At 50.7% G+C, this 13,555-nt stretch overlaps 7 protein-coding genes across 7 annotated transcripts; 2 read left to right on the top strand and 5 right to left on the bottom strand.

The window, feature by feature from the left end:
- Window positions 1–4,648: 4,648 nt before the first annotated feature.
- On the top strand, window positions 4,649–5,021 carry ALTATR162_LOCUS11303 (uncharacterized protein; the record flags this gene model as incomplete). The annotated part of the gene is made up of 2 exons (XM_043318945.1): window positions 4,649–4,802; window positions 4,858–5,021. The coding sequence occupies 2 exons, from the start codon at window positions 4,649–4,651 to the stop codon at window positions 5,019–5,021; spliced, it is 318 nt and encodes a 105-aa protein (XP_043174880.1).
- A 463-nt stretch (window positions 5,022–5,484) lies between these two features.
- Window positions 5,485–7,047, bottom strand: ALTATR162_LOCUS11304 (uncharacterized protein; the record flags this gene model as incomplete). The annotated part of the gene is made up of 1 exon (XM_043318946.1): window positions 5,485–7,047. One exon carries the CDS (start codon window positions 7,045–7,047, stop codon window positions 5,485–5,487), a length of 1,563 nt encoding a protein of 520 aa, XP_043174881.1.
- A 168-nt stretch (window positions 7,048–7,215) lies between these two features.
- ALTATR162_LOCUS11305 (uncharacterized protein) lies at window positions 7,216–7,767 on the bottom strand (the record flags this gene model as incomplete). Its single annotated transcript, XM_043318947.1, has 1 exon — window positions 7,216–7,767. One exon carries the CDS (start codon window positions 7,765–7,767, stop codon window positions 7,216–7,218), a length of 552 nt encoding a protein of 183 aa, XP_043174882.1.
- A 539-nt stretch (window positions 7,768–8,306) lies between these two features.
- On the bottom strand, window positions 8,307–9,278 carry ALTATR162_LOCUS11306 (uncharacterized protein; the record flags this gene model as incomplete). Its single annotated transcript, XM_043318948.1, has 1 exon — window positions 8,307–9,278. The coding sequence occupies one exon, from the start codon at window positions 9,276–9,278 to the stop codon at window positions 8,307–8,309; it is 972 nt and encodes a 323-aa protein (XP_043174883.1).
- Window positions 9,279–9,958: 680 nt separating this feature from the next.
- On the top strand, window positions 9,959–10,747 carry ALTATR162_LOCUS11307 (uncharacterized protein; the record flags this gene model as incomplete). The annotated part of the gene is made up of 2 exons (XM_043318949.1): window positions 9,959–10,169; window positions 10,233–10,747. 2 exons carry the CDS (start codon window positions 9,959–9,961, stop codon window positions 10,745–10,747), a joined length of 726 nt encoding a protein of 241 aa, XP_043174884.1.
- A 667-nt stretch (window positions 10,748–11,414) lies between these two features.
- On the bottom strand, window positions 11,415–11,675 carry ALTATR162_LOCUS11308 (uncharacterized protein; the record flags this gene model as incomplete). The annotated part of the gene is made up of 1 exon (XM_043318950.1): window positions 11,415–11,675. One exon carries the CDS (start codon window positions 11,673–11,675, stop codon window positions 11,415–11,417), a length of 261 nt encoding a protein of 86 aa, XP_043174885.1.
- Window positions 11,676–12,158: 483 nt separating this feature from the next.
- Window positions 12,159–13,073, bottom strand: ALTATR162_LOCUS11309 (uncharacterized protein; the record flags this gene model as incomplete). Its single annotated transcript, XM_043318951.1, has 1 exon — window positions 12,159–13,073. One exon carries the CDS (start codon window positions 13,071–13,073, stop codon window positions 12,159–12,161), a length of 915 nt encoding a protein of 304 aa, XP_043174886.1.
- Between the last annotated feature and the right edge of the window lie 482 nt (window positions 13,074–13,555).

The following is a 13,555-nucleotide window of genomic DNA, read 5'->3' on the forward strand; positions in this document are numbered from 1 at the left end:
CCGTCGGCGTACTCCACGCTCTGGAAAGCCAGTCGGCCGTCCAAATTTTCATTGTCGGTCCACTTGGCGGGCAACACAGTGGTTTCGCCGCGCATGATGCAGAAGTTGAACCGTGATGGTAGGGTGATCGAAATTTTCGAGCCAGGATTACGTCGGCTACGAGCGGGTCGCCGCCGCCAGTTCGCGTCGCCCTGGACGCGACAGTACAAGCGGCAATGCTTATCGCGGAATTACCGTGTGGAATGTGTAGCTTGGCCGTTCCGTGTGTTCCCAGCAGGAAAAATCTGCAGCTTAGCTGTATCATTTTTGGGGAACTTTGTGGCGGCGGCATTCTTTTAGGCATAGTGGGAGGGCCGGCCCTTCATCGGGTGACGGCCTTGGCGTGGAGCGAATCAGACTCTATCCATCGGAAAACCTCATCAGGCCTATCATGACTCCGTCGCATGTCATTGCGTTCTTCAACTTACCCCATTCTCCAACCAGCAATTGGAGAGCTCTTCATCGGTCGTATTCCTGAGACTCGAATGATGCTGAAGTTGCGTTCCATACCCACGTAGCTTGAAAGCACATCACGCGACCATCCCGAGGTCGTGAAGGACAAGCTTCAGCGTAGTGAGCTACATGTGGAAGGAATCAGTAATTTCCACAAGAGATCCTTAGTATGATCGTGTAGAGGAAATACTACCGTTCTCTTCAACCCATCGCCTCACACGGACAGGAGAGTGTAACATTTGGCGTGTTCACATGTAGCTTCACGCTTTCTCTCGCCTCGGACGTCGAAAGCTGTACCTGCTCTTAGTCATGTGTCAAGTGTAGCACAGAGACTAGCCCCCAGATATCTCCGCCCTATGCACTCCAGGGCGTGCCTAGGTGTGGTGCTACCGTCGCGCTGAGACATGGGACCCAGCCGAACGCTCGCCGGATCTTTCAGGCCTGGATCCGGTGATGCCTAAGTGCGTTTGAGTGATCTGGGGTAGATCCGCCCATTGCTCGTAATGAACGACTGGAGTTGAGATTAGCGTCTCGTTCCGTTGCCACAATGCCTTGTCATCAAAGTTTTATCCAGCGCAGAAGCTACACTGGACTAAACGCTATGTACCCACTCAGCATAGCCTTCACTCCAACCAGAAAACAAACGACTTCATCTTTCTTAAAGTCATTCGAGCTCACGCGCTAATTGAAGGCAGCAGTCACTTCGCTTTTCTGTACCCCCTGTACCCCCTGTATGTCGACTCAGTCCTATCGACACTGGAGATCCTTAATGCTGGTACCGCATAAATCCACCGAGATCTTTCGAATGAATTCTGCGAAGTCGCCTGATTCTCAATACACGATGCCGACTAGTTGTTGTCGCCAGCCAAGACTTCACATCAACTTCTTTCAACCACGCGACGAGACATGTCGTGCAATCGGCGAACAACCTGATTTAAGCTCAGCCTGGCAATTTCGAGGAGGCTATTGTAAATACTAGGATCGACCGCATAATCGTCGTTGCTGGGATCGTGTATGTCTGTTTGGACGAGAGAGAGCAGCTTGGGAACGACTTCCATGACTTTATGCGACTGGACTACTCGTGGGACTATATCTGGCCAACAAATATCTTGGTCGCCCAGTTTTACGTGACATTCTCAGTCTCTTTAAAACGCCGAGGATCGATAGCACTCCTCACATGTCCATTCACGAGGTAAACATGAGCGTCTCTTCGGTCAACTCCAGACATCTCGTTACAATGAGCAATACCGGTTATAATTCATTCGCTGCGTCTCCTCTTCTTTTCGTCTACAAAATTTCAGAGTCGCGGGCAGAATAAACATCGTCCGGTGGCTAAATCAGCTCGGGGGTGCTTCCATGCTCCGTTCCACTAGCGGGAGGGGATAATAGAGGCCTTTTCGCAAGAATGGATGCATCCTATGCTGTTAGCATGCTGACGTCTAGAAATTGTTCGAACTGGGTTCTCACGATTATGCGACCGATGCCTGCTATGGTTGGAGTCAATAGTCGCGCTGGTGATTGTTTAGCAGCAAGCTGATTGACATTCACTTTTTGTGTGGTGAAAGGTCTTCGTCTTAGCTAAGTACTATGTACAAGCTTTACTATAGACAAAGACCTTCGTAGTGGCATCATCTGAATGTATGTCTACTACTATTGAATCTCCATTTGAACACTGATAGACTACCCGGACCGTACAAAGAGATTGCTGGCTACTTTACCTTTGACATGGCCAAGCGAACTGAGACGGAGGACGAGGGAGCTGGATCTAGTATTGATTCAATGAAACTGTGAGTTGGGAGCATGTGAAGGATGCATCTTGGCTCATGTACTACCGTGAGACCCTTGAACTATTATAATCGCCTGTAGTGAACAAGGCCATCCAGGTGCCGGCTGAGTTGAACATTCTCAAGACTTTTCGAGACACTCAATGTGTCGCTCACTGCTGCCACTGTGATCCATAGGCGCATGGTGTTGCCCTTTCTGCTATGGTGTCTCGATCATCCGTGACAATCTCGCTGCTGCTCAGCATCGAGCGGGCCTGGTCTTGGATTCTTAATGTCAAGGTGAGTCAACCGGATTCGCATTAAATCGTGGACCTGTTCAGGGTGACGTCGCAGTATCTAGTTGTGCCAAAAGAGAGATTCATTTACAATGTGTTTCCTGTCCAATTTCTCAACAATGAAATAGCGTAAACTATGAGCTGATACCGAGGATGATGACAGCACCCCTATGCGCAGTAAACTTTGCTTGTGCATAGCCACAACCCATCACGATACGGAAGCATACTGCCAATATTTCCATGTCGCACCGTGTCCGGTTCGCCGACAGTCCGCTACATAGCCTACACTTACCGTCCTCAGATGCCGAGGATCCGCTCGCGGTTTCGCCCCTGCGCCACGGCAGGCCGGGACACCAGCCTCGCGTAGACAGGATCGCGTGGAAGAATGCAATTCGCCTGAAAGAATCTATATTGAGCACTTATGTGATTGGATACTTCAAATATCAATGATGTAAATCATCCTACACGACTTGTTTGGATTCTGTTGCGCTGTCAGGAACCGGTCTTGGTGTGACGTAGATCGATGTAAGCGAGGACGGGCTGTCACGCTTGGATGAGGCAAGGCGCGGCCAAGGTGGATCCCAACGGCCGCCTGGGCATGCACCTGCAACGTTCCGTTCCATACGTTTTCACAACGTCTCCTGAGATGAAGACGTTCTTTATTGACGCTTTAGGACCAACTACATCCACTGTTGGGCTTACCGGATGGCTACGGATTGCCTAGTTGAACTTTAATAGAGTTTTTGGATGTAACTATCAGCCTTGGAAGAATCCACAGAATCTGATATACTTCATTGTTTGTATGTGCCTATACACCATCATCCTTGTGCTATATCACCCGCTGACCGAACCATCACCAAGTTTTCGTCGGTATTACAGGGTTTCCTTGGAAGCTGGTTCTAGATTTCCATTCGTCACAGCGCCCTGTCGAACCCCTTAGCCCCATGTTTCGATTGTTTTTCTGGACTTCGTCACACCCTACTCCTTGCATGCGTGCATGCTCTGACGGCGCGCTGATGTGGTTAAGAGCTTCTCGCCACTGTTGGCCGTGGCTGACCAAACCTTGGAGATCTACCAGTTGCTAAAGAAATATTTGAGATGAATGTGTGGTGTGGGTAACAATGGAGCTTCGCCTCCACCAAGTTGATCTGTCGGGAGATGGTGTGGCTGCGCTCACGACACCGGGGAGCCTCTCCATGCTTGCATTCATGAACTTCGTCATGTGCCTGCCGAGTGAATGGTCCATGTGCAACCACTTATCTATGCAGGCGTTTGATGGTTAACTTGACGCTCGGAGATGAGCATCATGCAAGGTCTGTGACCGAGTTCTCCGTTAGCCGGTACCCCAGCTCCATGTACGTCATTGGCGCTGGAGCCTCAGATCTTTGATGGTATCTGAATAACCTATGGTATTGTCCGGGGTTGTCGCAGATCCCTATGAGCGGCTCGACGAAAATATCGTGCATACCACAGCCAGGACACCCTGCAGCAAGTGTAAGCGCCAGGGGCAGCCAAAAGATGCCCAGTCTGTAGGCACCTCGCGTTCGGCATCTGATCCCTACCACAAACAGCTAAAGCCCCGGTAAAGATCTACACTTTAGAGTATCCATTCTTCGTGCGATAGCAACTCCAGCCGTGCAGGTTTCGAGATCAACAACCCTAACGGATGCTCCACCTTCGGGGCCAACCAGTCAACAGGATCAGCCAGGAACATTAAAGCTGAACCAGCTCCGATCGACGTCACTCCTTACTGGGTACAGACTCGCCATGAAGAAGTTGGGGACGCCAGGTGGACCCCGTCGCCGTTATGTTGACCGTTATGGACATGCGTTCCCCGTTGTTGACCTGAGCCCCTGGCGGCGATGACGATCGTGGTCTAGGGATGCTGATGTTTGATGACGATGTCAATGTGATCAAGCGTCGTGTACTTGGAATGAACCATGAACCAGATGACAGTTGAAAAGGTATAAAGAGGGCAACAAGACCTCAATAATTGGAACATCATCACACACCATCAACTCACATCAACAACCCCATAACACCTCTTTAAACCAACACCTTCTTCTTTCTCAAGAACCAACAAACCCAACCTTCAAAATGCAGTTCACCATCACCGCTGTTTTGGCTTTCGCCGCCACCGCCGCCTTCGCCGCTCCCCTCGACGAGCGCCAGGTTGGTCTCTGCTCTTCCGGCAACCCCGTCTGCTGTGCTACCGACGTCCTGAACCTCGCCAACTTGGACTGCGCTCCTCGTATGACCTCCCACCTTCCATCTTTCCGACAATGAGATCGCTAACATTACCTTAGCTTCTACTACCCCAACCAGCATCAACGCGTTCATCGACGGATGCGCTGCTGAGGGCCAGCAGGCCAAGTGCTGCCTCATCCCCATTCTCGGCCAGGCCCTTATCTGCTCCGACGTCAACCCCACTGCCGGCACCACTACCGCCGCCGCCAACAAGCCCTACTAAGTGCTTCTCATTGCTTCTCATCCAACATGGCGCGAGTAATGGATGATATCAAGAGACGATCGTGCCTGGGTTGCTTGGATACATGTACAACTACTTTTGTTTCGAATACTTAGCTAGGGAGTGATTCTAATGCAAGATTTCACAAGAAATTACTAGCTCCAATGATGTGACATTGAACCCTTTCTATTGATACAAAGGCGGGTGCGAATGCGCTAACCCAACGTCGACTGCTAAGCAAATGAACGCTAGAAACGAGGTCGTACTGTGAGTACGCCTCGGGTATCTTCGCCAAAAACACCAGAGACGCAACTGTGAAACGAGCACAGGTGTTGAAGCATACAGCCAACATTTGTGTTGAAAGAAGCAATCGACACAACGTAACGAGGAGGGAATCAAAGGCTGTGAAGATGTTAGCAGAAAGTACCATAAGTTGGTGAAGATTTGTACAAACCTGGTGAAGTAACTACTCAGCGAGGCACTCCGCTATGATCACTTTCCACGCCTGCCTTAGCGGATCCCATTCATCTCGGCCTATGTTTGGGTTGCTTGTTGAGCCTCCGTATCCTTCGTACAGCTTCTTTCGGATGGCTCGATCCCCCCTAACATGGTAATGGAAGAAGAAAGCGGAATTATAAAATTCGTCGCCATCATCCCACTCAATCTTCTCTTTGCATTGAATCATCATGATCCCAGCCCTGCGAACCATCTCTTCAACTTCTGCGAGTAGTGGCATCATAGGCAGGTCGTCCTCGTCGGGACGTTCACAGTCGATGGCTTGTAATCGGAATATGACAGCCGCTCGTCGGAATTCGAGGGCTACTTTGTCAAGCTCTGACTTTAAGTAGTACCCGGTGACAAATTTCGGAAGCTGCTCGGGCAACTTGAGACCACCCATGGAGGAATATGACCATATTTTGGTTTGGCCGTCGACAGCATCAGGCCACCGAAATGACTCACAGGTCAGTTCAAGGAGCTCCTCATCTGAATTCTGGCACCACTTATAGCTATTGAAGTCGAGTGGGCCTGGTGCACCTTGGGTAGCTTGCGGCTGTTGAAAAGATTGTTGTTGAATAGGCGCGAAGGTAGTCGATGTACTCTGTGGCGTTTGCGCTACAGGGTCTAAGGGAGCCTGGATGGTGGCAGTGAATGTGGAGGGGATGGACTGTGTCTGCATCTCGGGTGCTGGCGGAGCTTGCGTACTCAATGGGGTAGGTTGTGGTAGATGTTGTTGGGGCTTTGGTTGATATGACGGCAGTGGGTAGGAGATCATTGGCGCTGCATTCTGCTGCACGGTAGATGATGAAGGCATCTGTGCCATCGGCAAAATCTGTTGGTTCTGAGCAGGGATCTGGACTGAAGGCACAACAGACTTCGTGATCATCATCAGGTCTCCAAGATAATGTCCTATTCCCAGCCAGATGGCGATGGTCTTGTACTGTTGCGAGAACACCTGCAGCGTTTTGTCGGGATGCTCATAAATCTCAAGCCCATGGGGCCGAAGCTCGTCCCAAAACTGAACGATCGACTCTTTCCAGATAAGCTGGTTTTCATCAAGACCGAGCAGTCCTTCAGGAAAGAACTTTTGAAGATATTTGCTTGCTTCTTCCATGAGATCCAAGATTTCAGTAGCGGGCGCGTCATAGCCGGAGTCTTTAGAGGCAGCGTGCAGGAAACGCTTCATTGCAGCAATGATCTTATATTTTTCAGCCTCCACAAGACGCAATGCCTCTAGTGATTCAGCAGCTTTTCGGTGCTCGTCGGAAGAGGAAAGGTTCAGTGGAAGCATCGCCCCACTGTTCCCGTGGGTTTGGATTTGAAGGGGATAAGAGTTTGCTAGAGGAGCTTGAACTACCTCGAGATTCTGGGGATATGAGACTGTTGCTGGAGGGACGAAGGTTGGTGTTATTTTGGCTCCATAAGAGGGCGCTAGTGTGTGAGCAGGTGGTGTTGGGGTCGGTGCGGCAGCAGATTGAACAGGTGGCTCAACAGCCTTACGAGCAGGCGTGACAACTACTTCCTTCTCCATGGTATTCGTTGCAGACTTCGCAGTGTGATGAATCTCCTCTAGCTCCGATGTGGTAGTTGCTGCGTGGACCTCCTCATCCTCTGTAGACTTATTGGCTGCTAAAATTCGCTCGTTGGTAGACGTCCACTCATATTTCGCGCGATGAGCCTCTCTACGAGAATTCGGAAGTCAGAATATTGGATATTGCATCGGGCCCTTTCGACCGGGATGAGCGTATGATTCGCCGGTCCCGCGGAAGTTCTTGAAAGGGAACTGAAAAGGCGGCGGGTATGAGGGAGGGACTGGCAAGGGAGGCGGCAGTGCTATGGGAGCGACGATAGGTGTGGTAGGTTTCCTCGTGTTAGGCGATTCTCCCTTATCGGCAAGTTCTTCAGCGTGTTTTTGGTATGCTTTCGGAAAAAGGTCTAACCAGTGCAAGAACTCACCCAGAACACGTGGTGTAAAGGCACAGATCATGAAGAGAGCGAGGACACGGAGGTAGGTCGGAAGTCCGTTGTTGGAATACTCGTAGCAGAAGTCCCAGTATGCATAGTTTACTTGCCAGTATAGGGAGTCAAAAACGTCGCCGAGGCGGTCGACAACCTTGGAAACGACGCCAGAGGTTACGATGGAGTGGCCGATCCCGAGAGTCACCAGGAGGAGGCAGCAAAGAACAGCGATAGTATCAGGGCGCATCTTGGCGACAAAGTGTGCGACGCGCGAGGTCAGGAAGCGGGACATGGAGAGGTTTCAGGCGCAGGTAAGTTCTGGGGAATGTTTTGGTAGCTGTGAAAATGTAGAAATGAAGTGTTGAGGCCGGTGATCGCGCGCAGTCGAGCGAAGCGTGTGTGTTGAGGGGCTGTGTCGTGTTGTGCATAGGCAGAGAGATATTTCGACTACAATTGTGGCAGGGCCCGTGCCAGACTATCGGTCACTATTGAGATGGCGACACTGTGAGACTGTAAGGCAGGAGCGAGTCGCAAATTGCGGTGCAGAGCAGTGGACAAACGATGGGCTTGGCGTGATACGGTGGCGCGTGGGAGGTGAAAGGAACAGTGACAAGACGTGCCATTCGTCGGATCACATCATCAGACTCTCGATAAAATTTGAGAGTAGAGTAGAACACCAACTGGAAGGATAGTCCACGAGTCGGGGCGTTTACGATGTATTCCTGGACTTGGTGGACTGGGTAGTTGACGAGCCTCCATCACCACGCCAGAAGGTGAGGAACAGATGCAAATCTACTTATGTCAGTAGTCACTAGGACGTAAACTCTGCATTCATGTTCTTCGTCCGATCTGAAGATCCAAGGCCTTTGTGAGAATGTAGAGCATCTCCAGCCGTACACATGCCACACCCTTCTCTTTACCCATTCGGACCAGGTTGCCTACAATGGCCTCTACCTCAATTCTCCGATTCGACTGAACATCTTGGAGCATACTAGGTTCGATACCAGCATTCTTCGGAATCCTGGCTTGCGCCCGTCCAAGCTGGAGGTCCACATCCTCCATCGTAATTTCGTATCCGTGGGCAGCTGCGATATCGCGAATCTCCACCATCACGGCTAGAACAACACTGTTCGCTTCATCCGACGCAGTAAGCATATCCGTATCTTTACTCAAGGCAAGCGCACACATAGGGTTCCATGATGCGTTGATAAGTAGCTTGAACCATCGCTTGTGCTGAACATCGTCATAGAATTCTGCTGTACCGCCGGCTGCAGTGATGAGTTCCGTAAAAGCTTTAGCATGTTCACTTGTTGCGGATGAGGGATAAGCTCCGACTTGGAGTTGTTCGACTTCGCCGTGTTTGATGACGCCGGCTGGCCGTTGGGTAGCGGGCATATAAACGACAGCGCTAATGATCGGATTGTTTGGATATGCCTTTGAATATTCTTCTTCAATACCGACGCCATTCTGAATAAGCACAATAGCCGTATGTCCAGGTGTTACAGCAGGCGCGATGAGCTTCGGTACCGTGTCCGGGATAGCCTTGCTACAGACGATGATGTAGTCAAATGGGTCTGAAAATTGAGACACCGCTTCTCCACAGTCCCGAACTACATTGGGTTTGAAGTGTAGATTCTGACCAAAAATCGAAGAATTTATGATGAAGCCGTCTTTCCTTACGATCTCGTAGTTCGAGCGGCAGACCGCAGTAGTTGAGGCTAATTTGCTGAGCAGGTACAGATACACTGTTCCCACGCTGCCAGCACCGAAAAGAAGAATCCTTGGTTGTGTTGTAGAAGACATGATAGGAAATCGGGTTCGAGGATGATGCTAACTCCCAGCTGCAGTGCGACATGAAAGATGCATGGATGTCAGTTTAGCTCCACGGCTATCTCCGTGCCCCCCGATCCTTCGCCATGGAATTAGTACCCGCCATCTTCCCAAATCATCTAGCTCTCCGTTACCCAAGATCAGTAAGCCATCCTGCGGCCACAACCAATATTTCATTTCGTGCTCAAGGCAAAAGTATTGGAACGGCCCCCTCATTTATGAGCCTACTGCTGGGGCGAATGCAATCGTAATAACAGCTTTTTTTTTTTCCGGGAGCAATGTCGCATACGCGTTCACATAACATCCACCGATATACAGAAACTCAGCTAACAAAAGGAAGTAATATCGGAACCTCAGCCGCACGCTGGACCCACAGAGCCGGTGCGTGGCTTTTCATGCAATCTAAATGCTCGTCTCCATTCGCTGCCCTCGTTCCCCATGTCGCACCCTGCATACTGGGGCAGGGAAAAGAGTGGTCAGCCCCGTGAAGCTATTATCGATACGTCTCCCAATATGATTAGTGGTTAGCAGCTCGGTACGCCAGTTGTGGGTTATAACAGCAACGAGCTGATCCGGCGCCCTCGTATTCTGGTAGTCCCTTCAGCCTCGTCAAAACGCAATTTGCGGGTAAAGCAGCGCGCGTCATCCCAATGATGAATAACCTCTCCTTTTTCGTTGCGATCGCATTCGCAACGTCTGTTTTCGCGAAAAGTCAGATAGCGCTCTTCTCAGATGACAACTGCCAAGAATCGCTCCGAGGCATTGAAGGTCCTAATGGCTACCCTAATGGAACTTGTACAGATCTCAGACGTAATGGCGCGTACGGGAGTTTTCAGGTCGTGGGACTGGACCCAGGATGCACAGGTATGTTACTTTGCGAAATTATAGACACGATAGTCCGGACGGCCATGCTAACTATGTACATAGTCACCATCTACATGAACGATACTACAGTCGATATATGCTCGGGCTTCCAAGAAGAAATAGAACTGGTCGATTGCTACAACTCAACCTTCGTATACTACAGTATCGACTTCTGCGACGCCGGCGCCATCGGCGATTCTCCTACTGCCACACCTACGCCTACCCCCATACCGACAACGACACCAACACCGATATCGACACCACCTCCCGTAGCCTCCTCGGGCATCTCGACAGGCGCAATAGTGGGGGCAGCAGTCGGCGGAGGTATAGCGCTGGGCATAATAATTGGACTGGTTGTGTTCTACGTCATGAAGAAGCGGAACTCAGGACGTTCAAGAGAGAATCTAAGTTCTGCAGAGCTTGCAAATGTCACACCAGTTGAGGTGCATGCAAAGCACATTCAGGAGTTAGGGCCAGGGGCGGTAGCGTACAAACACAGTCCTGTGGAGGTTGAGCAGCCGCCTGTTGAACTTGCGGGTGTGGAGATGAGGCGCGACGAAGGGAAGGGGCTACATTAGGACTGAGTAACTTGGGTACGTTTATCTAAGTTGTCATATACATGAACGTAAATGGTTGACATGAGGTGCGTAGAGATCATACCCTATAATATATTCCGAACCCGCTTGAAAGTGACGACCATATCAAGTTCAGGGACCACATGCCCAAAGTAAATGCCCGAGTAGACAAGATTTCCTCAAGCGCCGAAAAGCTTCTCAGCTGTCTGATTATACTTCAGCAAACATCCAACTGCCATCTCGATAGACGATATCTCCTGCCAACGCCGCTTCGCCAACATCGGATGCAACCCTGTGGGGATATACCACGCCTGCCTCACTCTTGATACCAGAATCCATAAACGCTGCTCTCGGCTGGCTGCGCATGACATCAAGAGCAAGTTCTACCTGCTCTGGGTTGAACAGTCGCAAGACGCCATCGTCGTCTTAGCCCCAGCGTCTCACAGTCATCGACAAATGCGGGTAGGGTGCTTTTTCTAGCAATCTGAAGAGCCTAAGGTACTCGATCCGGAGCGTTGTTTATATGATCTGCAATGGTTCGATCTAATTCCCCTGCGGAAAGCCCACAAATGAGCATGATAGCTGTTTCAAGGTCGCGGCGTGCAGGCGCACGAAGTTCGTCCACTCGTTATGTGAGAAGAACAAATCGTCGAGATGAATATACGAGAAGCTAGACCATTGAAAAGGCCCGGCCGGTTGGTACGATAGCTCTTAGATATGATTGTCGCCGTGGAACTCGAGCTTGCGTAAATCTGAGGCCGTCATCGACGGGCTCAGGATCAAGACAATAGAAACTGATGACGTTGATCTGCACAATCTCTAGGTTCTCAAGCTTGTACAAGAACTGCTTGAGAATCAACGAATCCATGCCAGAGCGCTCGACGCTGACCTGCAGATCCGTGTGGCTTTTCGCTTCTGCTATCTTGTGCATGGTAGTACAAGATCGGTAGTGGTGGAGAAAGTAACGTTGAGAAGTGTGAGTCAATTCCAAGGTGAGAGAAGACTTGTTTGGCGAACAAGACGTTATGATAGTGCCAAAACCACACGTCTGCAGATGACCATTCAGGTAAAGTTGTTCTTAACACATCTGGACTATCTCACAGATTGACAAAGCTTAAAAAATATAAAGAGACTGATGCAAGACGATGATAAATGTACAGAAATGGAAGTAATCTATGGCCCCAGACCAGAAAACCGGGAATACCAAAAAAGTACAAAGCCGCCGAATGAGACTCCCAACCCCGCAAACCGATGTATACTCTAAAACGCCATAAGTGCTTGGTAATATCCAAACCGGAAACCGAATGTGATCAGTCTAACACTGGGCCTTCCAGATGATCCATTTCATTAAGCTTTATTACAAGCGTAACTCTTGTACGCACCTCATGCCACGACCAGCAGCCTCAGTGATGTCTTAAACCTTCTTTTTCTTTGTGTGAAACATGTTGTACTCTGGCCTCTTTCTCTTTAGAGCTGGCTCAGCCGCCGACTGTCCATTCGGCGCCCTTGGTTTGGGTGCGCTGAACGACATTCCGGGTGGTAACGATGTCCGAGCGGGTGGTGCATTGCGCTGCTGTGGTGCAGGCCTCTGTGTGATGTTTGGGCGGTTTGCGGATAACGATGGTGTTGGCTGGGATTCGGGTTTGGTGGTAACGGACGCCGAGGCTTGCTTGGACACTACCATATTTCGTGGAGCCTCGTTCTCCGCCATCCTAACCATCCTTGCCGGTGCTTGCCTGACGATGGTCTTCCTCTGGGCTAGAAGATGTTGCGGTATGTGGCTAGCTTTTGGGCGCTCGCGTCCGTGGTCAAACATGCCACGCTTCAACTTGTCGAAAGCAGCTTTGCCTGTCTTCGCAGGTGCACCCGAGGGTTGGCCCCAGCTGCTGGTAGTACGGCCAGTGAACATCTTACTGGCGCCAGCGCCGTATCCGAATCGGGTTTCAACGATCAATGTCTTGTTCTGTGCGCGGTCTTTCTGCAGCGCTTGCATCTGCTGTTTGAGGGCCTCTTTATCGGCCTCTTTCTCCAGCTCGGCATCTTTCTTCAATTTGCGGTAGACCTTGCTCCAATTTCGGGGGTCGCGCGGTTCATGCGGCTTCTTCTCCCAGTCCGGAATGTCCCGCTTGATGAAGCGAAGCCATATCTCGCCCGTCTCTCCGAGTAACTGTGGGCAGTTTGTCTCGAGCTCGAGAAGCTGGTCTGGGCTTTGTACGAATCGGAGGACCGGTTGGAGGAAGGAGTAGGGTAGATCGCCAACGTCTCGGAGCATGTCGATGTTCTTGATCAGGCGCTGTCGAGCCAGCTCGAAGAGGCTTGCGACGGGCATGGTGATGGCAAGGTCTATTACGGGGGTGTCTATTCAAAAAGCGTAGAGTATAATTTATTGCGAAGCGAAACTCGAGAGTTGGACGATGGGGTGTCCCAAGAATCGTTGGTCGTAGAAGGGTGGTTTGCTGAGAGAATTCGATGGCAAGGTGACTGTTATGTGTGGTGAATCATGGATAGGTGGAACGAGGGCAGCGTTGACCGTGAATGGGGCTGAGGACCCCACGGGGCTCACAACAGCATCTTGGTAGGCTAGTCCGGAAAGAGAAGATTATTGTGTGAATAATGCTTGCCAGAACAATGCGAAGCGATGACTATGAAGGTAAAGCAAGGAAGGCGAACGTGAACGTGACGGGGAAACCGTCGTGAATGTGTGTCTGACGTCTGGTGGTGATGCTAGACGCTAGCGGAGACCCTTGTCGCACGCGTTCATCAACCCGCGGAACTTCGATATCGCGACTTTGACAACGACAACGACGTACC

Source organism: Alternaria atra (genome assembly GCF_907166805.1).
Source record: "Alternaria atra isolate CS162 genome assembly, contig: 35, whole genome shotgun sequence".
In the NCBI taxonomy this organism is placed as follows: Eukaryota; Fungi; Ascomycota; class Dothideomycetes; order Pleosporales; family Pleosporaceae; genus Alternaria; species Alternaria atra.